A 23,642-nucleotide genomic window follows, 5' to 3' on the forward strand; every position below is an offset into this window, starting at 1 on the left:
AATATCAGTGCGAAAAACCACCCCGGTAATTATGGGGTTGCCAGTAATTCCTGGGAAAATGATGCAACAGCTGTGAGGGAGTTGGATTAACTTCGAGAATTGCAGGAGGAGAATACAACTAATCCAGATCGACACGGGGCTGTGGAAATCAGACCTTGTCAGACTGACCGGATTGATGGCATGTTTGGGGAAAAAAAATAATAATTCAGATTTAGTGAAAATAAATAACAGCGATGTGAGAAACGCCATAAAGGATGCGATGTGTCAAACCTGCACCTGTTTCAGGAGGGCTCTGGGAGGAGGTTTTCCTGGAGAATCCGCGGGCTGCCAGACCCACAGGGAGCGTTGGACCCTTCCCGCTCCTGTTTTACCCTCGCAGTAACAAAATATTCCTCCAAAAAAGCGATTGCACGCTCAGGCCGCGCTGGCCAGGAGAGAACAGCTGAGAACGGGGGTGCCGTGAAATTTCCGACCCTTAAAAGCAGCTCCTTCACCCCGCTCCCCTTTCTGCCCAGGATCCATTAACCCTTCCTGGCCCAGCAAGGTTCCGCAGGGTCCCCATCACAAATGCCGTGACTTCTGCAGGGGTTTTCCCGTGTGAGCTCGGCGCTCTCCGCACGGCCGGGGAACGGCGCGGTGCCAGCCCAGCCGCAGCCCGGCCCCTCCTGGGCCAGAGCAGCACGGCGGCACACGGCCCCAGCCGTGCCTCCCGCAGGGAAAGCGCGATTCCCGCCCGCCTCCGTGCCTAACGCGCTCAGGCCGTGACGGCAAACGTGCTGTTCCTCCGGTGCGTTCTAAAGATAAAACCTCCCCAGCTCGGGGCAGGGACACAGCTGCTGCTGCTGCTGCTGCTGCTGCTGCGGCAGGTCCTGTTTGTCACCGGGACAGCGCTGCCGCAGCGGGGCTGGCACGGCCAGGTGGCACCGGCGGCCGAGGACAGCCCCGTCACCGGCTTGGGGCACAAAGCTCTCCGGAGTTCTGCTTCCCCAAGAGCCTGAAGCGGAGGCTGGGCAGTGCCTGGGCTGCAGGGAGGCTTTTAGAGCTCGGCAGTTATTTATAGGAGCCAAGGCAGGAGCAGCAGGAAAGGGGACACAAGGGGCCAGGACAGGCCAGGCATTCCGGCCGCCCCTCGGCCCTGGGGCTGGTGCCAGGAGCTGCCGCTGTTCCCTCAGCCCCTGCAGCACGAAACTGATCCAGCATTCCCTCGCTGGACAGCCCCTGCACTTCCAAACTGATCCAGCATTCCCTCCCTGGGCAGCCCCTGCACTTCCAAACTGATCCAGCATTCCCTCGCTGGACAGCCCCTGCACTTCCAAACTGATCCAGCATTCCCTCCCCAGGCAGCCCCTGCTCCATGAAATCCATGCCAGCATTCCCTCCCCGGGCAGCCCCTGCTCCATGAAATCCATGCCAGCATTCCCTCCCCGGGCAGCCCCTGCAGCACCAAATCCATGCCAGCATTCCCTCCCCGGGCAGCCCCTGCTCCATGAAATCCATGCCAGCATTCCCTCCCCGGGCAGCCCCTGCTCCATGAAATCCATGCCAGCATTCCCTCCCTGGGCAGCCCCTGCAGCACCAAATCCATGCCAGCATTCCCTCCCCGGGCAGCCCTCCCCTCGGGGGGCAGGATGGGGCCAGCTCTGCCTGTCCCCGGGCCACAGGGCCGGGCTGGGGGTGGCAGCCGGAGGGGCAGCTCGGGGCTCCTGCTCTGGTTCGCACCCAGCAGCTCCGGGAGTCCCGGGGAGGCCAAACCGGGGCCGGATGGCAGCAGGGTGTGACTCTGGCTCTGAAGCCCCCGGGGCTTTTCGCAGAGGTGTCCAGCACCAGCAGCTCAGGGTGACACGGCGGGGACGCTCCTGGCACAAAACCCCTCAGGGAATGCAAAGCCCCCCTCCGCTGAGCCTGGGGCTGGGCTGGAAGCTGCTCCTCTCAGCTGTGCCCCAGCAGAGCCGAACAAAGAGCTCTGGGCTCCAGAGGGGAGCTCTGAGCGAACGCCTGGGAGCCTGCAGCGCTGCCCCCCAGGCCGATGAGACCCCCGAGAATCACACCCCTCCCCAGGAGGTCACAGCCCAACCCCTCCCAGACACCCCAACAACCCCACCCCGTCCCCGAGAGCCTCGGAGCTCCTGGAGCTCTGTGCAGAGCCCAACACCCCCTGGGGGAAGAACCTTTCCCTGATCTCCGTCCCAAACCCTCCCCTGGCACAACTCCGGCCGCTCAGAGCAGGGAGTGCCCTGCCGGGGGGTCCCTCCCCTGCCCCGGGAGCAGCCAGGGAAGGGGGAGCGAAGGATGCACGAGGCAGGATCCGGTACCCAAGAAAACCTCTTTATTGTACACGTTGGCTTCTATTGCTTGTGTCCTCTCCCCGGCCCCACGTAGTGCAAAAAATTCAGAGAGAGACAGAGTTCCACATAAATAAAGTTACAGAGAAATCAAAGTGACGACGCTTGGACACGGATCTGGGCCGGGTGTGAGCAGGGAGGCCAAGGGAGCCTCTCTGCCCCCAGATCAGGGCAGGGGCTCCTGCCTGGGCTGGCCCTGCCGGGAAAAACCCCCAGAGCCCGGACACTCCTCAGCCGGGAATTGGGACAAGGAACACCTCGGGTCAGACACCACGGAGTAAAACCGGCAGGGGAGCCACAGGAAGCGGAGTTGTTCTCCTCCCCTCGGACGGGGTTTGCTACGCACAGACAGACAGACACAGACACACGTCCCCTCCGAGCCCTCCTCCTCCTCCTCCTCCTCCTCCTCCTCGGCGCGGGGGACGTGCAGCACCAGGAGCAATCGCACCCCGGCAGGCGCCGGGGCGGACGCCGACACCTCGTGTCCGCACAGTGTGGGTCGGGGAGGGGGGCTCGGGACCCCCGGCGGGCGCCGGGGGATTGTTCTGCCCTTCCCTTCCTCCTCCCTCCGGCACAGGGGAGCAGCGAGCACCTGCATAGTTCGGGCAGCAGAGGCAAGATGGGAGCATCCCTCCTCGATGGGTGGGGCAGGCTCGGTGGGGTATTGCTCAGGGCCCAGCCAGGGGGGACAGGAGTCCGCCTGTCCCTGTCCCTGTCCCAGTCCCTGTCCCTGTCCCTGTCCCAGTCCCTGTCCCTGTCCCTGTCCCTGTCCCTGTCCCAGTCCCTGTCCCTGTCCCTGTCCCTGTCCCTGTCCCTATGGAAGCAGGACAGCGTCACACACCCTTTGCACATCCCAGCGGGTGCCAAGGGCACCAGAACTCCCCCCAGCTGCCTCATTTCTCCCTTCCCTCGGGTTGTGCTCCCAAGGCACGGCTCCCTGCTCACCCTGCAGCAGCCCCAGCCGGGGCAGAGGCCGAGGCACGGCCGCATCTCGTTCCTCCTTTGGAACCAGCCCCGTTCCGCCCTCAGCAGCTCCTGGCTGGGCTCTGCTCCCCCTGACTCCTCCTGAGCTCCTGGGGCCAAGCCCAGCACCAGCCCCTTCCACCTCTGCACGGGGTTTTTGGGCTGATCCTCCTCCAAAGGGGACCCTGGAGCCAGGGACACCGGGATGTGAGCCCAGCACGAGAGTGAAATCCCAGCGCTGCTCACAGGAATGGGATGGAGAGGGTTGAGCGCTGGCTCGGGTGGAGGCACATGCACAAAACAGAGCAGATTTCACCGATTTCATCGGTTTTCTTTTTAACAGAGCAGATTCCTCTGACCTTCCTGGGGCAGCCCACATGGACCAGGAGAGAGCTGCAGAGCCCGGGCAGGGAGACGGGAGAGCTGCTGAGCTGTGACAGGCTGGGGCAGCAACAAGGGGACGAAAAGAAGATTTAGAGCCTGTTCCAAAAGCCAAAAAAGACCCCTCCCCAGCCTGAGAAGCTCAGACTGTCCCTGGGGAGAGGCCGGAGGGGGAAGCAGCCCTGGTTTTCAGGAGCTGCTGGGAATTCCGGGGTACAGCATGAGGCACAGTGAGCGGGCTAGTGAAGGACGCCAGTGGGCTTGGGAAACCTGCAGGCTCCTGCCCAGGGGCAATCAGCCCGCCAAGAAAAGGATCTGAAAATGGGGAGTCCCTGTCTCATCCTAAACCCTTCTTTCACCCCACAAAAAAAAAGGGAGAAATCTCTGGCTGCTTGGAAATTCAGACTCACGGGAGTGAAACGTGAGCTCTGGGAGCGAGGATGGGGGGGAAGAAGGAGAGAGGATCGAGTTCCAAACAGCTGGAGCGTATTTCCAACGCTACATCTGAGCACAACTGAGGTACCAGTGGTTGAGTCGTTCCTCTGGTGTGGAGAGCACCTGACCTGACCTCACCTCACGGCTCACACACACAGCAAAAACACCCTGAAAACACCTCACCCCGGGGGCCTGGCGCCGGGACAGGCCTCACGGAGCTCATTTATCCCACCTTCAGCTCATTCAATCGGTCGCTTAATTGCCGGGGAGTCGCTAATTGGAAATGGTGCCCCCCGCGCTGCTTTTGGCCCCGCAGACGTGCACACTCCCCACCCATGCAGGGAGAACGGCTTCCAGGGCACAGGAACCACCTCCTCCAGGAAGGAGGAAAGGAACTGCATCCCTTCTGCTGCCTCCAGGGCAGAGGGGATGGGGAATGCCAGGGCAGCGTGAAAAATGAAGGGATGTGAAGTCACAGTAGCGTTCAAATAAAAAAAAAAGGCAAATAATAAAAAAAAATACCCCCAAGAATGATGCCAGGCAATCCTCCTCTTTCAGAAGGCTGGACTGTTCTTTTTTTCTTTTTTTTTTTCCCCAAGAGCTGCTCCCTTCCCGCAAACCCAGGACGTGCTTTGCAGAGAGGGGAGCAGCAAACAGGCCGGGCTGGCCGCGTGCAGAGCGTCCCAGCCCCGGAGCCCGGGCACGGCAGCGACGGCACCGAGGCCACCGAGGGCCCGAGGGCCACCTGCCCGGCCAGAGCCACGCTCAGCTGGCACCTCAGCGGCTCAGGGGGGCTCGGGATCCAGCTCTGCCTCCCACCCTGCCCACCCTGCAGGGCCGGGCTGGGCTAGGCTGGGCTGGGCTGGGTTGGACTGGGCTGGGCTGGGTTGGACTGGGCTGGGCTGGGCTGGGCCGGGCTGGGTTGGGTTGGGCTGGGTTGGACTGGGCTGGGCTGGGCTGGGTTGGGTTGGGTTGGGTTGGGTTAGGCTGGGCTGGGCCAGGTTGAGCTGGGCTGGGCTGAGCTGGTCCAGGCTGGGCTGGGCTGGCCTGGGCTGAGCCAGGCTGAGCTGGGTTGGGCCGGGCTGGGCTGAGCTGGTCCAGGCTGAGCTGTGCTGAGCTGGACTGGCCTGGGCTGAGCCAGGCTGAGCTGGGCTGGTCCAGGCTGGACTGGGCTAGGCTGAGCTTTCTCTCACGGTGTGTTTAAGGCATCAGAGACACCCTCAGAGCCTCGGCGGCCCCAGAGTCCCGAAGAGTGCAGAGGGCTTGGTTTGGCTACAGTGACGTTCGGAGGAGCGCGGCGTGCGCCGGCCGCGGCCCCGGCAGGGCTGGCAGCGCCCGGTGGCACGGCCCGAGCACGGCGATGCCAGAAGCAGCAACGGTTCGGGTGCCCCCTCTTTGCCCAAAGGAGCGTTTCTGGGGGGTGCTGGATGAGTCTGGCCGGAGGGAGAGCCCCCCGCTCCGCTCGGGCCGGCCCTGGAAGCACAACTGGTGGCCCTGGTGGGCTGGTGGGTGTCCCCAAAGCGGGGGAGAGCCCCCCGGGAGGGCCGGGCTGGCGTCGGCGCCGCGCCCATCAGAGCGGGCGGGCGGCACCGCCGTGCCCCGGCGCCGAGGCACGGCCGGGCCGGGCGTCAAAGGCTGGTGGAGGACACCGAGAGCGTGGGCGAGGAGGGCGGGGGGGAAGTTGAGGAGCTCCAGCACGGCCACCCCGACGCTGCTGCGGCGCGTGAACATGCAGGAGGCCGCCACCCACTTGTTGGTGCGGGGGTTGTACTTCTCGATGGAGTTCAGGCTGGAGCTGCCGTCGTTGCCCCCCACGGCGTAAAGCCACCCGTCCATGGCCACCAGGTCGTGGGTGCTCCTGGAAGGAGCGGGCAGAGAGCACGGGGGTCAGGCGGGGAGGTGTCGGGGGGGAGCTCAGCGCTGCAGGGAGCTGCCCACAGCGCCAGAACCCCATAAAAACCCTGTGAAAATGAACTGGTGGGGCACAAACAGGCAGGGAGCTGCCCAGAGCTCCAAAACCCCACAGAAAACCCTGTGAAAATGAACTGGTGGGGCACAGCACCACAGGGATCTGTCCAGAGCTCCAGAACCCCATAAAAACCCCGTGAAAATGAACTGGTGGGACATAGCACCACAGGGATCTGTCCAGAGCTCCAGAACCCCGTAAAAACCCTGTGAAAATGAACTGGTGGGGCACAGCACTGCAGGGAGCTGCCCAGAGCTCCAGAACCCCACAAAAATCCTGTGAAAATGAACTGTTGGGGCACAAACAAAGCCACAGATCTCCCCCTTCACTCTGACACTCCCATCCAAACCTCACTGAATACCAAACTCCCTGAGCCCAAAATCCTCGGGCTCTCGAGCCTCAGTTCCTCGCACAGCCCAGCAGCGTCCCCGTGGGCTCAGCCAGCTCCAGCCCCGGCTCTTTACGGCCACACAAACTGCTGAGGACAAATCCCGGTGCAGAACACCCCTGGCACTCCCCACAGTCGCTCTCAGCACAGCGGGAGCGTGGCCACAAACGCAGCCCCAAACCCTAAACCCCAAACCCTAAACCCCAGGATGTGCCCGTGCTTTATGATTCGCGGGGTCCCCGCTCCCGAGGCCGCAGAGGGGGCACAGCCCCTTACCTGCGGATGTTCATGGGGGCCACGCTCTCCCAGGTGTTGGATTTGGGGTTGTAGCGCTCCACGGAGTTAAGGCAGCTGGTGCCATCGTTGCCACCGGCCACGTAGAGCATCCCCTCGAGCACGGCCACGCCCGCGCTGCTCCGGCGGCTCAGCATGTTGGCAATGGGGCTCCAGGTGTTGATCTGGGGACAGGGAGCCCACCAGCCGTGATTCCCACACATTCCCTGCCAGGCCAGCTCCTGCCCTGACCACACGGTTCCAGCACAAAAACCCCTTTGGGGGAGCTCGGCTCTTTCCTCCCTGCAGCTCCCAGGAGGAATCTCTGCTGCCTGGCTCGGGAGGGCACCGTGGCAGCTGGCAGGAGCCATCCCCGTGCCAGGCCACCAGTCGTGCCCCAGCTGAATGCCAGCCCGGCCACGGGGGCTGAGCTGGGTCTATTTCCGAGCTCTGTGAGCACAGCTGGGGCGCTGCAGCTCATGAAAAGCCTCCAGGAGCTTCTCTTTGATCTTTCTGCAGGGACCCCAACCCTGCGTGTCCCTGGGCACCACCCGTGTCCCTGGGCACCACCCGTGTCCCCAGCCTGCCACACTCCCTGCTCCCCACGCTGGGTGTCAGGAGCAGGAGCTCAGCGGGGAGCTGGGAACAGCTCAGGGCACGGACGCGATCCCTCCCTGTACAGGAGCACAGGACGTGGGCACAGAGGGAGTTCTGGGGGCCAAAACCCCACAGGGAGCTCTGGGTGACTGCTCAGGACTGCACCCCGGGTGCTCTGTCCCTGCTGATCCCCTCCCTCTCACCACACACGGAGGGTTAAGGCCTTCCAGGCACCCCTGAAGAGGGGAGGAGCAGAGGAGCCCCCCAGATCTCCCCTGTTTACCTGGGGCTCGTACTTCTCCACCGTGGCTAAGTGCGACGAGCTGTCGTAGCCCCCGACTGCATAGAGGTTGCCTTCTGCAAAGACAGCCGCAGAGGCACAGGGGTGAGCTAAAGACACGTCCCTGTGCCGCCACAGCGTCCCTACAACACCCCAGGTGCCACCCTGGAGGTGCCCGCGTAGGTCCAGGCTGAGCCTCCCCTGCCCCAGGCAGCTCGTCCCGGCTCGGCCAGCCCGGCTCCCTCCCCTCCCAGCAGCAGAGGTGTGAAATGTTGGGCAGGGAGCTCCTCTGCAAAGCTCCCCGGAGAGCTCCTGCTCCCTCCCGACCCCCTGGTACCGAGCTGCCGGTGCTCCCCGCCCGAGCCCCGGGGTATTTTTAGCGGAGGAGGCCGGAGCAGGGGAATGCCAGGATCGGCTGTGGCGGCTCAGAGGGAGCTGGGGATGGAGGGCAGGGGAGCTCTGGGGCAGCAGCGAGAGCTGAGAGCAGAGAGCAGGGCAGGGGACAGGCACGGGAACACTGGGAAGCATCCCCGGGGAGATGCAGCTCCCGCTGGGGTGAGAGCGGGGCTGGGATCCTCACTCCAAGGACTCCTGCTCCCACAGCGAAGGACTAATCAGGCTGTCCCTTCCTTTCCAGGGACAGGGCATCACCCACAGGCAGCCCCTCGCCCCAAACCGGACGAGAACAACGCGTGGATCCCCGCAGGAGCCCCAGTAATTAGCGATGCTGAGAAGGGCAGAGGCAGGGAGCAGGTCAGGACCGGGCAGAGGGGCAGGGGCTGGAGCAGAGCAGCGGCAGGAGCCCCCCGGCAGCGCAGCAGAGCCTGCCCAGGACCCCCCGGCCCCCCGAGGCGGCACCCACCTAGCGTGGCCACGCGCACGTAGCGCCTGCGGGTGCTCATGGCAGCGATGGAGGTCCAGGTGCCCGTCAGGGGGTCGTACCTCTCGGCGCTGCAGCAGGCAGGGACACAGGGACAAAAGGTGGGACACTGGAAAAGCCCAGGTCAGAGCTCTTGGACACGGGCACACGGGGGCACCTCGGGACAGACAGGGGAAACGGAGCGGGGAGCTGGCACAGGCTGGGTGCTGCTGGGGCACAGGGGCACAAAGTGAGGGGGTTTTTGTCCAAATGGAAGGAGCTGGGTTGTAAGACATCCCCTGGAGGGGCAGGGGCAGGGCTGCCAGCTCCCAGCTCCGAGGACAGAGCGTGCAGGGGCGGGGAGGGCTGGAGCGAGGCAATCCCTACCTGTTGAGGCACGAGGCCCCATCGTACCCCCCAGCAGCGTAGAGGAGCCCGTGAAGGGCTGCCACGCCCAGGCAGCTCCTCCTGGTGCCCATGGACACCTCGGGCTGCCAGCAGTTGGTGACGGGGTCGTAGGACTCCACTGTGGCCAGGTCAGAGGTCCCATCGTAGCTGCAGCGAGAGAAGGGGAGAAGAGGCTGCTCAGAGGAGCTGCGGCTGCCCCATCCCTGGCAGTGTCCAGGCTGGACGGGGTTTGGAGCAGATTGGGATGGTGGAAGGTGCCCCTGCCCGTGGCACGGGGTGGGATGAGATGGGCTTTAAGCTTCCAGCCCAAACCAGCCAGGGATCCGAAGGGAAATGGGAGGGAAATGCTCCCAGCTCAGGAGGCAGCCAGAGCCCCCACAGCTGTTCCATGGCTGCCCCAGAGACCCTGACCAGGACCCTGCTGCCCAGAGCAGCCCGGTGCCACCTCCCCGGCCGCTCCCTGCCCCGTGCCGTGCCCCTTACCCGCCCACGGCGTAGAGCTTGTTGCCGATGGCCGCGACGCCCACGCGGGCCCTGCGCGTGGACATGGAGGCCACCATGTGCCAGCGGTCCGTGCGCGTGTCGTACGCCTCGCAGTCGCCGTGGATGGCAAACAGGCTCCCTCCACCTGCTCGGGGAGGGCAAAGAGAATCACGGAATCACCAGGCTGGAAGAGACCTCCAGGATCATGGAGTCCAGCCCAGCCCCAACACCTCAACCAAACCCTGGCACCCAGTGCCACATCCAGGCTTTGTTTGAACCCATCCAGGGGTGGTGACTGCACCACCTCCCCGGGCAGATCATCCCGGGACTTTAGCACCCTTTCTGGGAAACACTTTTCCCTGACATCCAGCCTGTATTTCCCTTGGCACAGCCTGAGGCTGTGTGCCCTCGTCCTGCCAGCGCTGCCTGGAGAAAGAGACCCCAGGTGAGCACAGGCACCTTTCAGGGAGCTGGGCAGTGATGGGGTCACCCCTGGGTCTCCTTTTCTCCAGCCTGAACAACCCCAGCTCCCTCAGCCCTTCCTCACAGGGGTTGTGTTCCCAGCCCCTCACCAGCCTCCTTCCCTCCTCTGGACACGCTCAAGGGTCTCAGTGACCACCCTGAGCTGAGGGGACAGAGCTGGACACTGCACTCAGTGTCCATCCTACACTGGACACAGCACTCAGTGTCCATCCTGAACTGGACACAGCACTCAGTGTCCATCCTACACTGGACACTGCACTCAATGTCCATCCTACACTGGACACAGCACTCAGTGTCCATCCCAAACCGGACACAGCACTCAGTGTCCATCCTAAACTGGACACTGCACTCGAGCTGCAGCCTCAGCAGTGCCCAGCACAGGGGCAGAATGACCTCCCTGCTCCTGCTGGCCACACCACTCCTGCTCCAGGCCAGGAGCTGATGTTCCTGGCCACCTGGGCACTCTGCTGGCCCATGTTCATGGATGTCATCAGTACCCCCAGGACCCTTCCTGCCTGGGCACTGTCCAGTCACACCGTCCCCAGCCTAGAGCATTCCAGGGGGTTATTGTGGCCAAAATGCAGGACTCGGCACTTGGACTTATTAAACTTCATCTTATTGGAGTCTGCCCATCCATCCAACCCTTCCAGGTCTCTCTGCAGAGCCCTCCTGCCCTCCAACAGAGACCACCACACGCTCCCAGCTCAGCGCCATCCACAAATTTACTGACGGAATACTCAATTCCTCGTCCACATCACCAATAAAAATGCTGAGCAGAGCTGAGCCCAGCACAGAGCCCCGAGGAACACCACCAGTGACCGGCCACCCGCTGGGCACAGCACTGCCGAACGGAGCAAACACAGCCCCAAAAAACCCCGGGATGGGGGTCAGGGGGCAGCAGGGCCTCACCCACGGCGAAGAGCACGGTGCTGGCCCCCTCGCAGCACAGCTGAACAGTGCAAACACAGCCCCAAAAAACCCCAGGATGGGGTCAGGGGGCAGCAGGGCCTCACCCACGGCGAAGAGCACGGTGCTGGCCCCCTCGCAGCGCCGCGGCCGCGTGCGGCTGTTGCCCAGGACCCCTCTCTGCTCGGGCATCAGGTGGTACTTGAGGGCCTCGATGAGCAGGTCCTTGCACTCCGAGTGGTGCCGCACCAGCAGCTCCGTGTCCACGTTGCTCATGAGGAAATCGCGGCTCAGCAGCGGCAGCCGCACGCACTTCATGAGCTGCGGGGCGTGGGAGAAGGGAATAGGCTGAGCTCACCCCTGGTCAGGAAGAGCTGTGTTAATTAACCAGGGCAGCCTGGTGAGCAGCAGCCACAGCCAACAAGGACGAGTGCTGCAGCCAGAGCCCGGGAATGGTTGGATTGACTGAGCGGTGAAGAGGAATAAACCGGGACCCTTTTTACGCTGGGTTTAACAAGAATTCTGTGTCTCGGCTCATTTTTACCCTCTAACAAGAGGGCTGTTACAACAGGGGGACAGCAGAGCAGGCCTTGGGACACTGCCACTGGGCCGGGGTTAGACTAAAAAGGGATGGACTGAGCTTGGAGATCAGGGAGAAACTCAGAGGGAGGGCGGTGGGGCCCTGGCACAGGTTGCCCTGAGGCTGCCCCATCCCTGAAGGTGTTCAAGGCCAGGTTGGAGCAACCTGAGGTAGTGGAAAGTGTCCCTGCCCATGGCAGGGGGTGGAGTGAGTTGGGATTTATTTAAGGTCCCTTCCAACCTGGACTGGAAATGGTAGGACAGGGACTTGCTGCTCCTGTCCCGTCCTGCAGCTTCCTCCAGCCTTGTGCCCACCCAGCCCAGGCACTTGGAGATGGTGGGCAGAACCAGGCCCCCTTCCCAGCGCTCTCACCTCTCTCCCAGCACACTCTCAGCCCCTTCCCAGCGCTCTCACCTCTCTCCCAGCACACTCCCAGCCCCTTCCCAGCGCTCTCATCTCTCTCCCAGCACGCTCCCAGCCCCTTCCCAGCGCTCTCACCCTGGGCACGTGCTGTCTCCTGCTGTCCACGTCGTGTTTGACCCAGCTGAGCACGGCCCTGTACACCTCCTCCTCCGAGGGCACGTTGAGGCTGTCGCTGGAAATGAGGTCCAGCACCTGCAGGGAGGGTGGGGAGCGCAGTGCTGCTTGCTGTGGGCTGGGAGGAAGGGAGACGTTCCCAGCTCCCAGCCCGGGGCCCAGAGGAACGGCAGTGCCGGAGGCAGAGCTCTGCCTGCTGGAGATGCTGGGGGTTCCAAACTGCAGCTGGGTGCCCCAAAAGCAGCAGGTGCAGCTTGGTGGGGACACCTCTGACCATCCTCCCTGGCTCTTCCCCCGTGCTGTGGCTGGGGCTGCTGCAGCCCCTGACAATTCCTGTCACTGTCAGCGGCATCAGGGAGATGGCTCCGCTGGCGTTTGTCCCTTCCGTATTTCCTGGGACACACCCAGGAGGCCTGGCTGCTCCCAGAAGTGCCCCTCCACCTGCCAAGGGCTGCAGAGCTGGGGCAGGGGCAGCTGTGGACCCTCCCCTCACATTCAGCCTCCCACTGGCCGGGAATGGCTGAAGGGAGCGCCTGATCCCGCCGAGGGAGCGCACAGCGACGCCGAGCGAGGGCTGGGAATTGCTCCTGCCCAGGGACACGAGCCAGGGGCCACTCTGGCACCACATGGTGACCAGCAAGAAACATTATCTGAGCTGATTTAAACATCCCAGCGGCGTGCCCAGGGCAGCCAGGCCCTATTCCCTGGGCTGTGCTCCCAGAGCCGGGGCAGCGTGCTCAGAGCTCACGCAGCAAGCACCAGTGGCCAAAATCCCCCCTGTCCTGCCCTCCAATCCTTGTTTCCCGTGGGATTCAGCCTGCTGACAGAGCTCTTCCCACAGCCTGAACAGAGTGGGGCCAAAGCCCAGAACCTGGCCACGAGCCCGTGCCAAACCCCGTGCCCTCAGCACAGATCCCTCGGGTTTTCACTCCCCGACGGAGCAGGAAAAGCTTTGCTGCAGCCGGAGCTCCAGTCTGCCAGCGGGGCCTCACCTGTTTGAGGGGCAGCAGCATGAACTCCTCTGTCTTGGCCACCTCCACGAAGTGCTGGAGGACGTACTTGTGGGCAGACTTGAGGAGGTCGCTGCAGGAGTGGGTGTCAGCAAAGCCCCGGATGCCCAGGCAGTTGGAGGGGTCGAGCTGGCTGAGCAGGAACTTGCAGCAAGCGTCCCGCACGCCGTTGAGCTGAAGCAGGCTGGCAGCAGGGAGAAGGGTCTGGCAGGGTGGAAAAGAACGGGGCAAAAGGGAGTTTCCAGGGCAAGGAAACGATTTTCACCCTCGTCCCACTGCGAGCGGCGAGCGGAGCAGGTTTAGTGAGCACCTCCAGGCACAGAAAGGACAGAGCACTCCTGGTTTCTAGGGTAAGGAACAGCTGGGAGGGACCCCTGTAACACCCCGGGGCCAGGAGAACTCAGGAATGGGGCTGGGAACTGCACAGGGCTTCGAGCAAGGGAAGCAGCTCAACTCCCTGAGCGCTGCCAGACCCAGCCGCCACCACAGAACAGTGCTGAGCACAAGGAGAGAGGAGCGGCAAACACGGTACGAAACAGCTTTGTGCAGCAGGGGGATGTGGGGAAAAGCTCCTACCTGCACGTTGCCCTCTCCCACCACGATCTCGGCCGTGTAGGCGTACTGCACCAGCTGCTCCAGCGCCTGCGGGTCGATGTCGTGCAGCGTCACGTGGGTCTGGCGGCTCTCGCTCATCTCATCTGGGGCAAAGCACACCAAAAATGAGCAAAAACCCCCCAGCAGGGCCGCTGGGGTGTGTGGAACCAGCTGCATCCTCCTCCACAGCACAGCCCAGCCCAGGGAGGTTCTCTGTGCAGCTCTGGGGAGTGGGGACCAGGAGGGATCCTGAGCAGGGAGCTGAGGGCAGAGGGAATCACGGAAGGGAGTGGAATGGAGGAATGAGCATGGAATGAGCACCTCCACACCACAGCCCAGGGAGGTTTTCTGCTCAGCTCTTAGCGAGGAGAAGCTGTAGGAGCTGGGGACCAGGACAGGGGAAAGGGCAGCAGGATCCCTGTGCACGGAGCTGTGGGCAAAGGGAATCAGCGGAGGCAGGGAAATGGAGGATTTAACCATGCATGGAACAAGGGGTTCGTTTTTGGAAGGCGTCCTGCCCACCTCTAGGGACTGGGGACCAGCTCTGTAGGATGGGGGACAGGATCCTGTGCAGGAGGGGGACACCAGAATCCTGCACATGGGCAAAGGGATTCAGGGAAGGCAGTGACTCGAGGAATATTTCTGCTCTTGCTCACAGAAATCACACATGAAAAGGCAGAGAGGTGAGTGAAATGAGAAATATTCCAGCTCTTGCTCACAGAAATCACACACACAAGGGCAGGACAGTGAGTGAAACGAGGAATATTCCTGCTCTTGCTCGCAGAAATGACACATGAAAGGGCAGAGAGGTGAGTGAAATGAGGAATATTCCTGCTCTTGCTTGCAGAAATGACACATGAAGGGCAGAGAGGTGAGTGAAATGAGGAATATTCCTGCTCTTGCTCGCAGAAATCACACATGAAAGGGCAGAGAGGTGAGTGAAACGAGGAATATTCCAGCTCTTGCTCACAGAAATCACACATGAAAGGGCACAGAGGTGAGCGAAACGAGGAATATTCCAGCTCTTGCTCACAGAAATCACACACACCAAGGGCAGGACAGTGACTGAAATGAGGAATATTCCAGCTCTTGCTCACAGAAATCACACATGAAAGGGCAGGACAGTGACTGAAACGAGGAATATTCCTGCTCTTGCTCACAGAAATGACACACGCAAGGGCCGGGCGGTGAGAAGAGGGAGCAGGGAGGGGATCTGGCGAGGGGAGGGCTGCCAGCAGGGCCAGCCCGTCCCCGGGGAAGAGAGGACTCTACTTGCTTGTGAACATGGCGTGGAAGTAGGGGCTGCACGACGCCAGCACCACCTTGTGGGCCTTGATCTCCTTGGTGGCCACGTGCAGGACGATGTCGCAGAGCAGCCCGCGCTGCCGCATGCGGTTCATGCACACGAAGGCGTCGTGGTAGTGGCGCTTGGAGTTGTGCGAGATGCTGCTGTGCCCGTCGCGGTTCAGCAGCTGCACGCCCCCCTCCATGGCTGCGGCGGGCGCGGGGGGCGGCCGCCCCTTCCCTCCGCCTCTGGCACGGGGAGAAGCAGAGGGTTACACCGCGGCTAGAGAGGAGCGCTGCAACGGGGCTGGGCAGGGCGGAGGGAATACCGGCAGCTGAATGAGCCAGCAGCGCGCACACGCGTGGGCAACAGAGCCGGGGGCGCCTGGAGCAGGAGTGGTGCGGCCAGCAGGAGCAGGGAGGTCATTCTGCCCCTGTGCTGGGCACTGCTGAGGCTGCAGCTCGAGTGCAGTGTCCGGTTTGGGATGGACACTGAGTGCTGTGTTCAGTTTGAGATGGACATTGAGTGCAGTGTCCAGCTCTGTCCCCTCACTTTAGGATGGACATTGAGTGCAGTGTCCAGCTCTGTCCCCTCAGCTCAGGGTGGACACTGAGTGCAGTGTCCAGCTCTGTCCCCTCAGCTCAGGGTGGACACTGAGTGCTGTGTCCAGCTCTGTCCCCTCAGTTTAGGGTGGACATTGAGTGCAGTGTCCAGCTCTGTCCCCTCACTTTAGGGTGGACATTGAGTGCAGTGTCCAGCTCTGTCCCTTCAGTTTAGGGTGGACATTGAGTGCAGTGTCCAGCTCTGTCCCCTCAGTTCAGGATGGACACTGAGTGCTGTGTCCAGTGTAGGATGGACACTGAGTGCAGTGTCCAGCTCTGTCCCCTCACTTTAGGGTGGACACTGAGTGCTGTGTCCAGCTCTGTCCCCTCAGTTTAGGGTGGACATTGAGTGCAGTGTCCAGCTCTGTCCCCTCAGTTTAGGATGGACACTGAGTGCAGTGTCCAGCTCTGTCCCCTCAGCTCAGGGTGGTCACTGAGACCCTTGAGCGTGTCCAGAGGAGGGAAGGAGGCTGGTGAGGGGCTGGGAACACAACCCCTGTGAGGAAGGGCTGAGGGAGTTGGGGTTGTTCAGGCTGGAGAAAAGGAGACCCAGGGGTGACCCCATCACTGCCCAGCTCCCTGAAAGGTGCCTGTGCTCACCTGGGGTCTCCTTCCCCAGGCAGCGCTGGCAGGACGAGGGCACACAGCCTCAGGCTGTGCCAAGGGAAATACAGGCTGGATACCAGGGAAAAGTGTTTCCCAGAAAGGGTGCTAAAGTCCTGGGATGATCTGCCCGGGGAGGTGGTGCAGTCACCACCCCTGGATGAGTTCAGACAAAGCCTGGATGTGGCACTGGGTGCCAGGGTTTGGTTGAGGTGTTGGGGCTGGGCTGGACTCGATGATCCTGGAGGTCTCTTCCAGCCTGGTGATTCTGTGAATTCCGTGAATAAATCTGTGTTTATTCAATGGCCTTTACAGGATACACCTCGGGCAGTACAAGAGCCTGGCCATGGCTTCACCCTAAATGGACAACCATCACTCACCAGTTTTCACAGTTTTATAATTTTTGGTCCATTTATATATTGGGGTTAATTCCCCAATTACAGCCTCAGGTAATGAACTCCCATCCTCCCAGTCCCTCCTCCCCTCGCTGCTGTTTGTACTTTGTGAAGCTGGGCCTGAAGCTGCAGCGTTGTCCTTGGTTCTGGGGCTGGAAGAGGATTGTTCTGTCTAACTGAGGAGAACCTGCTCACGCCCCGAATGAAGTTCTGAGTTACACACCAACGCAGTGGAGAATCTGGAAAAGGTGAAAGCTAAAAACCAGGCTTCAGCGCTGGGTGATCCCTGTGGGAGCCACCGCAGCTCCAACACCCCGTGCTGACAGCGACCCCGACAGCGCCGGCCAGGCCCTGCCGGGGAAATGTCATCTGCTCCAAACAAAGAGGGGAAACTCGGCCTCAATATGGGGAAGGAATTCTTCCTTCTGAGGGTGGGGAGGCCCTGGAATGGATTTCCCAGGGCAGCTGTGGCTGCTCCGTCCCTGGAAGTGTCCTGGACAGGCTGGATGGAGCTCTGGGATAGAGGAATGCATCCCTGCCCACGGCACCAGATGCTTTTTACATCCCTTCCAAGCCAAACCCTTCTGTGATTCCAGGAAGACAAATCCTGCGTGATCAAGGAACGTTTATTCATGCAGAGCTTTCCTCTCCCCCTCCCGCTGCTGTTTGCATCCAGGCTGCTCCGAAAAACCCTTCGGCTCCCCCCGTGCCGGGAGGGGATGACGGAGCAGCAGGAGGAAGGAGGGGGAGGCAGCAGCAGGGAAAAAGGCAGCTGGGATCCGAAGGGAGCCCGGAGTGCCCCCGCATCCCTGCGGCGAGAGGATCCCCCGGGTGCTCGCACACCTCCGCAGCAGCCCTGCCGAGCCCAAAAATAGCGGCGTCCTGTGCCTGCCCTTCCCCGCTGAGGAGCGGTTGTAGCACGTACGGGAGGCCGGGGGAGGAGCAGGGAAAGAAAAGATGAATAAACGCCTTTCCCGAGCGGCGAGAAGCCCGCGGTGCCCTTTTCCACTCGCATCACCCGGCGTGCTGCGAGATCCCCGAGGCTGCTCCTCTCCCTGGCAGAGGGGAGAGGCAGGGCCCTTTCCAGCAGGGACAGCAGGATGTCACCGTGTCACCGTGTCACCGTGCCCTCCGCTGGCCGGGGGTGCTGCTGCAGGCTTTTGGGGACACTTCCAAAGAGCTGGAAGCGCCGGGCTCCCTTCCAGCCCTGCCACCAGCGGCTGCGGGGCCCTGGGCGGGTGACAAGGGTGACACTGTCCTCCCTGCGGTGACCCACGTGGCCAGGAGGCAGAGCTCAGTGCCCTGACCTGTGTCCCCAGGGCTGGCACAGGGCTCTGTGCCACCCACCCCGAGTGCCACCGCCACGGTGTCACCCGGCCGGGACGAGAGGGAGGTGCCACCCCAGCCACTGCAGTGCCACCGGGCTCCACGGGTGTCCCCGAGCCAGGGGACAGTCCTGGCGGCCTGAGGCCACTGTGCTTGGGGAATTTTTGGCTCCAGCCTCCCGGCAGCCCCATGGGACAGTGTCACCCTCCCGGAGCCCTGGCACGGGGCTGGGTGAAGCTTTGGGTACAAACCCTTCAGTGCCACTGTCCCCTCCAGTGCCACTGTCCCCTCCAGTGCCACTGTCCCCTCCACCCCACAAGATCCTGTCCCCATCAGAGCTCCTCTGCTTTGTGGGATCAGCCCAAAACCAGTGTGGGAAAAGGGATGAACACCCCTGCTGCTGCCTCGTGCCCGGCTCCCCTCCTCCCTGGCAGCACTAAATATTCCTCCCTTCCCTGTTCCAGCCTCATTCCCAGGAAATGAGGGTCCGTGGGGTGTAATTAACGGGGAACACTGCCTGCCCCACGGGAGACAGTGTCCAGAGCTCCAGAGGTGGGGAAGGAAGCACAAATTCACTTCTGTGGGCAGCAGCAGCAGCAGCAGCAGCAGCGCACGTGTCCCCATGGGCTGGGACGGATGTGCTGCCTCCCTTGGAATAACTCTGAGGTTGTGGCACAAAAAAAACCCAAAAAAACCCCAAAAAACCCCCCAAAAACCAAAACCAAAAAAAAAAAGAGAGAGAGAGGAAAAAAAAAAAGAGGCATTTGTTTGGCTTCTCCGCGCCAGAGCGTGGCCATGCATAACAGCTCTGTTAATTAATGCAAATGATCCCTGCCCAAAGGGAGGCCTGTTCCCTGCGCACAAAAAAACCCCAGATTTTGCTGGGGGTGAAAAGAAGTGTGCTGAGCAATGAAGAGGGCACAGAGGATCCTCCAGGGAGAAGTTCCCAGCCTGCCCTTTCCCCAGGAAGGCCCTGGAGAATAGCTGTTTTGTCGACAGCCTGGATGGGGATTTTGTGTCTGGCAGGAGGGCCGGGAGGCAGCAGGGACACATCCTGTGCAGCTGCTCCATGCAGGGGACAGCGGGGCAGGGGACAGCCCCCGTGCCCTCAGGCCTGCCAGGCAGCCAAGCTGTAATCCGTGCCCTCCCTCCGTGTGTCCCCGTCCCTTTGTGCCACGGCCCTCCTGGAAAAGCAGCTGGTTGCGCACGGCTCTGCGTCCCCCACACAAGCGCTGCCTTTGGGGGAGGCACGGAGGAGCCCGGGGCGCCACAGCAGCACGAAGCGAGGTGGCACCGTGGTGCCCTCCGAAAGGGCACAGCCAAACTCCCCCCGGGATGGAGCAAAAGCTTGGGATGGCTGCGGAGGGAGGGGATCACGGTGGAGCAGCATTTTTTCCATCAATAATCCAAGGCCAGGGCTGTTTTCACAGCTACAGCGGATCTGCGCCGCCCCTCAGACTCGGATATCCCAAATTATTCCTTCTTTCAGAGGGCCATTTACAGGATAAATTGCATTCCCACCTTCCCTGCTCCCTTCCCCACAGCAAACACCAGCAGAGAGGATGGGAACGGTTCGGCTGCGTCCGGCCAGCACCCAGCTGCAAAGCGGGCACTAAATCCAGGCAGGACTAAATCCCCGCCGGGATGCGGCACGTCAGCGCCGCTGACACGGAAAATAAACCGCTCAGGGTCCCTCCTCGGCCCCGGCAGGCTGTGCCCGCTCCCAGGGAGCTCGGACAGGCGCCGGCAGCGCGCAGCGGCAGGTTCATTGTGTGCTCGGCCCCGGCAGGGAGCGGGGATCTGAGCCGCGCATCCTCCGCGGCCGAGCTCCGCGCTGGGGCCGGGCTGGGATCGCGGATGGGAGCTGGAGCCAGCCCTGCCCTCGGGAGCCAGCAGGAATCGGGGATTGGCAGCGCCAGGGAAGCTGGATCCCCGCGGTGGGGGCACGGGAACGCGCAAATGGGGCGAGCAGCGAGACACGGAGCACAGCCCGGCCCCAAAAACCATCCCCAAAGCTCCTCTCCTCCGTTCCCTCTGCCCCTGCCTTCCCTCGCCTGCTCCTGCAGCTCCCTGGCACGGATGCGGAGCCTCAAGGCAGAGCAGGGCAGCGCAGACAGCGCTGAGTCTGCAGGACTGAGAATCCCCAGCTCCCAGGAGGGTTGGGGCTCTTTTTATTTTCTCTCTCTCTCTCTCTCTCTTTTTTTTTTTTTTTTTTAAATGAATTAGGCATAACTGACACGCACTGAATCCTCCTGTCTAGACATCTGCAGAGAAGTGACAAGCTGCCAGCGAGGATGTGGAGCCTCGGCGGGGGGGGGCGGGGAGCGCAGGGAGAAGCTGCACTCGGTGGCCAGCTCCAGGCACAGAGACGGCGCCGGCTCCGGGCGAGCAGGGCGCTCGGCACGCCGGCCCGGCACAGCCCCTCCCTGCGCTGCCAGCAGCGGGCCCTGCTGCACACACGCCCGGCTGCGGCTCGCTCCCAGTCCCAGCCTCGCTCCTCGTCCCTCCTGTTCTGCTTGGAAGCTCCGAGTCGCTCTCAGTCACCCCAAAAAGCCAGGGGAAGGAGCACGAGGCTGAGGCTCAGTGCCTGGGGGCATTCTCGTCTCTCAGAGGGATGAAGGGCATCCTCATCTTGGTGCCCACAGCCTCCTCCTCGCCTCCCACAGCCTCTTCCTTCAGACACCTCCAAACTCAGCTTTTGTCTCCTGTGTTTTGCAGCTCCGAGCAGGACTCCACGGCTGAGGGATTCCGAGGCACCCACGCCAATATTTGGGTCATTTTCAAGTAGCTGCTTGTGAGGGTCAGCACTGGGGGAGGTTTGGGAATGCTGAATTCCCAGGGTAGGGAGAAACAGGGGCCGGAAATGGATTCTTGCCTCGAGACGCTCAGCGGAACGTGCAGGTCCCCGCTGCGCTGGGGTTAGACTGCAGCTCCCGGCCCAGCACAAAGCGCACCAAAAGCTGAGCAAAGTGAGCCCTGTGGCTCTGACAGGAGCTGGAAATGTGGGTCACGTCCTGATTCCCCTGCCCGGCGTCCCCAGCTCTGTCTCACCCCGTGCTGGTTGACGGCGCGGGCAGCGCCAATCCCCGGCGCACGCAGCCAGAGCCCAGCCCGGGCAGCGCTGCCAGGCCTGAGCAGCCCCTGCTCTCCCCCGGGACAGGATCTCTGTCCCCAGCTGGGTTTCCAGACTGCTGAGCACCAGGGCAGAGCGCTGAGGCCGTGGCAGGCAGCCTGACCTGAGCACAGCCACCCTCCCCAGCTCCCTCTCTGCAGCATCCTCGGCCCCAGCAGGGGCTGTGTCCTTCACCTCCCTGCTGGCCGCTGCAGGTGACACTGGGCCAGCTCAGAGCGGGTCACCACTGATGTCACAGCGCCCTGATGTCACAGGACAGCGATGAACTTGGGGGGACTCAGCAGGAAACGGCACTCGGCCTCTAAAGGGAAGGACGACTGTGAGATGAGGCAGCAGCAGCAGGGAAAGCAGGAGAAAAGCACTCGGATCTGCTGGCTGCAGACAAGGGGAGCCTTGGCAGATGGGCAGGACATGAAATAAAATAAAAAGTCCTGCTGTGTCTCCAAAGCGGGAGGTGAGCAGTGGGCAGTGCCCGGCTCAGCCACACCACGCTCAGGGACGGCTCCCAAAGCCTCCCCCAGCCCCTCTCTGCCAACACTGAGCGGACCAGCTCCGCACCTCCTGCTCCGAACAAGCCCTGAGCTCCCGTGGAGCAGCGGGAAAGTCTTCCCAAGCCAGGAAACAAAAGAATTCCCTCACATCTTGTGGGAAGCACCAGCCCGGGCCGCATCCCCAAACACTGAGGGACATGTGACACCACGGCCTTGAGCTCACTGGCACTGCCAAGGCCAGCAGGTCCCAGAGCCTGGGAACTGCAGCTGGAGGAGCTGGAATTCGTGTCCCTGAGGAGCCACATCCTCCGGGGGTGGTTTGCAGCAGGCCAGGCAGGGCAGGTGGAGCCTCCCAGGCAGCAAGGCTTTGCAGGCAGGAGATCCAGGAGTCCACTTCTGGAGCTGCTGGAGGCAGAGCAGCACATCTCCAGCCTTCAGAGCACGCCTGCTTTGATTTCCACTCCGGGGCAGATGGCCGCTGTCTGCGCCGGCAGAACAAAGACGTCCCCGTGCCACCCGCAGCGAGCCGAGCCGGGCTGGCAGGAGGCACCAGGGACCACCGCAGCCCCCCGAGACGCTCAGGAGCAGCTCCGTTGGGATGCTGGGCTCCGGAGCCGAGGGAGCAGGTGCCTGTTCCGCCTGCCAGCTCCTGGTGCGCTCGGCATTAGCTGCTCTTTGCTGTGATTCATTAATCACTCAGCGCTCAGGAAGGAAAGTCAGATCCGTACACCCAACATCTCCCCGAGTGTTACTCACTGCCGTGCTGAATCAAGGGTTTCCAGCAGATGTTCACGGGTCAGGGGAGAGGCTCGGGGCGCAGAGGGAAGGGATTGCAGGGAGGGGTTTGCTTTGGCTGCAGGGGTGAAAACCAAAAGGCCTCTATGCTGAGGGGTCAGTGAGCCCCAACACACTGGACCTGGACCAAAGCAGCACATCCTGGTGCTAAGGGCACCCAGGAACATCCACGTGTTGCTGAATCACTCCAGAACCACCTCCAGCGTGGCAGAGCCCCCCGGGATAACGCTGTGGGACAGCAGGCGCTGAAGTCACAGGAGAGCTGGCATCCTGCACAGAGACCCAACAAAGCAAGGCCACTGCTCCTGCGGGCTGTCACAGAGGGGACAGCGCAGGGACAGCGCAGGGACAGCGCAGGGACCTTCTCCTTCCCTGCCGAGGGCCAGGGCTCTGTTCCCTGGAGAGGGAGGCGTTTGCTCGGCCAGCAGAACCAGAGCAGCTGCCAGCCTGGCCCGAGCTGCCGGGACCGGCTCCAGCCCCAGCTCCAGCCCCAGCAGCAGCGATGCCGAGGCTCAAGGAGAGCCCTCTGCCCTGACAGCCACTGCAGAGGCCACGGAAAAGCCGCATCCCAAGGCCCCCACAAGTTTGCAGAAAACCCGAGGAAAGGCTTCTCCCCGTGCCCTTCAGCTCGCCCGGCACGGCCAGCGCCGAGCCCCGTGTGCGGCACCGAGGGCAGGGGACAGGGACAGGGACAGGGACAGGGACAGCGCCAGCCCCGCTCTGCGGCGGCTCCCGGGGCTCCGGAGCTGCGGCTTTTCCCATTTCCAACGGGATCTCGGCGGGACTTGGCAGAGGACAGGGAAGGAGGGCACAGGGATGCTGCCGGCCCCGGGGATGATGCCGCTGTGCAGAGAGAGCGGCCACAGAGGCCGGGAAGGGCATCGGCCGCTCCAAACCTCCGCAAATGTTTGCGAGCGACACCGCTGGTGCCAAAACCTTTGGAAACGGCGCCGGTGGTCCCCCGGGGTACCCCGAAAGCAAACTTGCTCTCCGAGAAGGGATGCGCAGGGGCAGAGCCGGGAGTGATGGAGCGGCAACACCTCCGGGGGTCCCCCCATCATCGCCCGGGGACCCCTCCGTTATCCCCCCGCTCCCGTCCTCCCGCGGGTCCGAGCGCCCCGGCCCTGCCGGGAAGAGGGACAAGGGGAGAGAGAGGAGGAAGAAGAGGGAGAGGAAGAGGCAGACGGAGAGGAAGAGAAGAGGAGGTGCGGGCGGCAGGGCCGTGCCCCGGCGGTACTCACGGCTCCGGGGCGGCCACGGCCCGAGGCGGGGGATGCTGCGGCCGGCCGCTAAACCCGCACCGCTACCGCCGGCCCCGCGCCGGGGATTCGGGGCGGGCCGGGGGCGGGCAGGTGCGCGGCGGCGGCGGCGGCCGCTCCTCCCGGAGCCGGGGCGGCCCCGCGGCTGCGGCTTCCTCCGTCACCCGGAATAACCCCGAGGAGCGGCGGGGGAGGCGCGGCCCGGCCCCGCACGTGTGTCCGTGTGCGGGCCCAGCGCTCCGAACCCAGCGGCACCGGCCGGGCTGCG

The 23,642-nt window shown here is 62.8% G+C and overlaps 1 protein-coding gene across 1 annotated transcript; it reads right to left on the reverse strand.

Annotated features, from left to right (window-relative positions):
• Positions 1-5,734: 5,734 nt before the first annotated feature.
• Positions 5,735-23,395, reverse strand: KLHL17 (kelch like family member 17). The gene is given in 13 exon segments (XM_040084712.2): positions 5,735-5,797; positions 5,799-5,979; positions 6,752-6,933; positions 7,629-7,702; positions 8,488-8,576; positions 8,872-9,039; positions 9,376-9,520; positions 10,872-11,085; positions 11,843-11,959; positions 12,874-13,095; positions 13,468-13,589; positions 14,762-15,018; positions 23,357-23,395. Coding segments are annotated over 12 exon segments (1,776 nt in total). The 5' UTR covers positions 14,976-15,018; positions 23,357-23,395; the 3' UTR covers positions 5,735-5,749.
• Positions 23,396-23,642: the final 247 nt, after the last annotated feature.

The sequence above is a fragment of the Hirundo rustica genome, chromosome 22 (assembly GCF_015227805.2).
Source record: "Hirundo rustica isolate bHirRus1 chromosome 22, bHirRus1.pri.v3, whole genome shotgun sequence".
NCBI classification, from domain to species: Eukaryota; Metazoa; Chordata; class Aves; order Passeriformes; family Hirundinidae; genus Hirundo; species Hirundo rustica.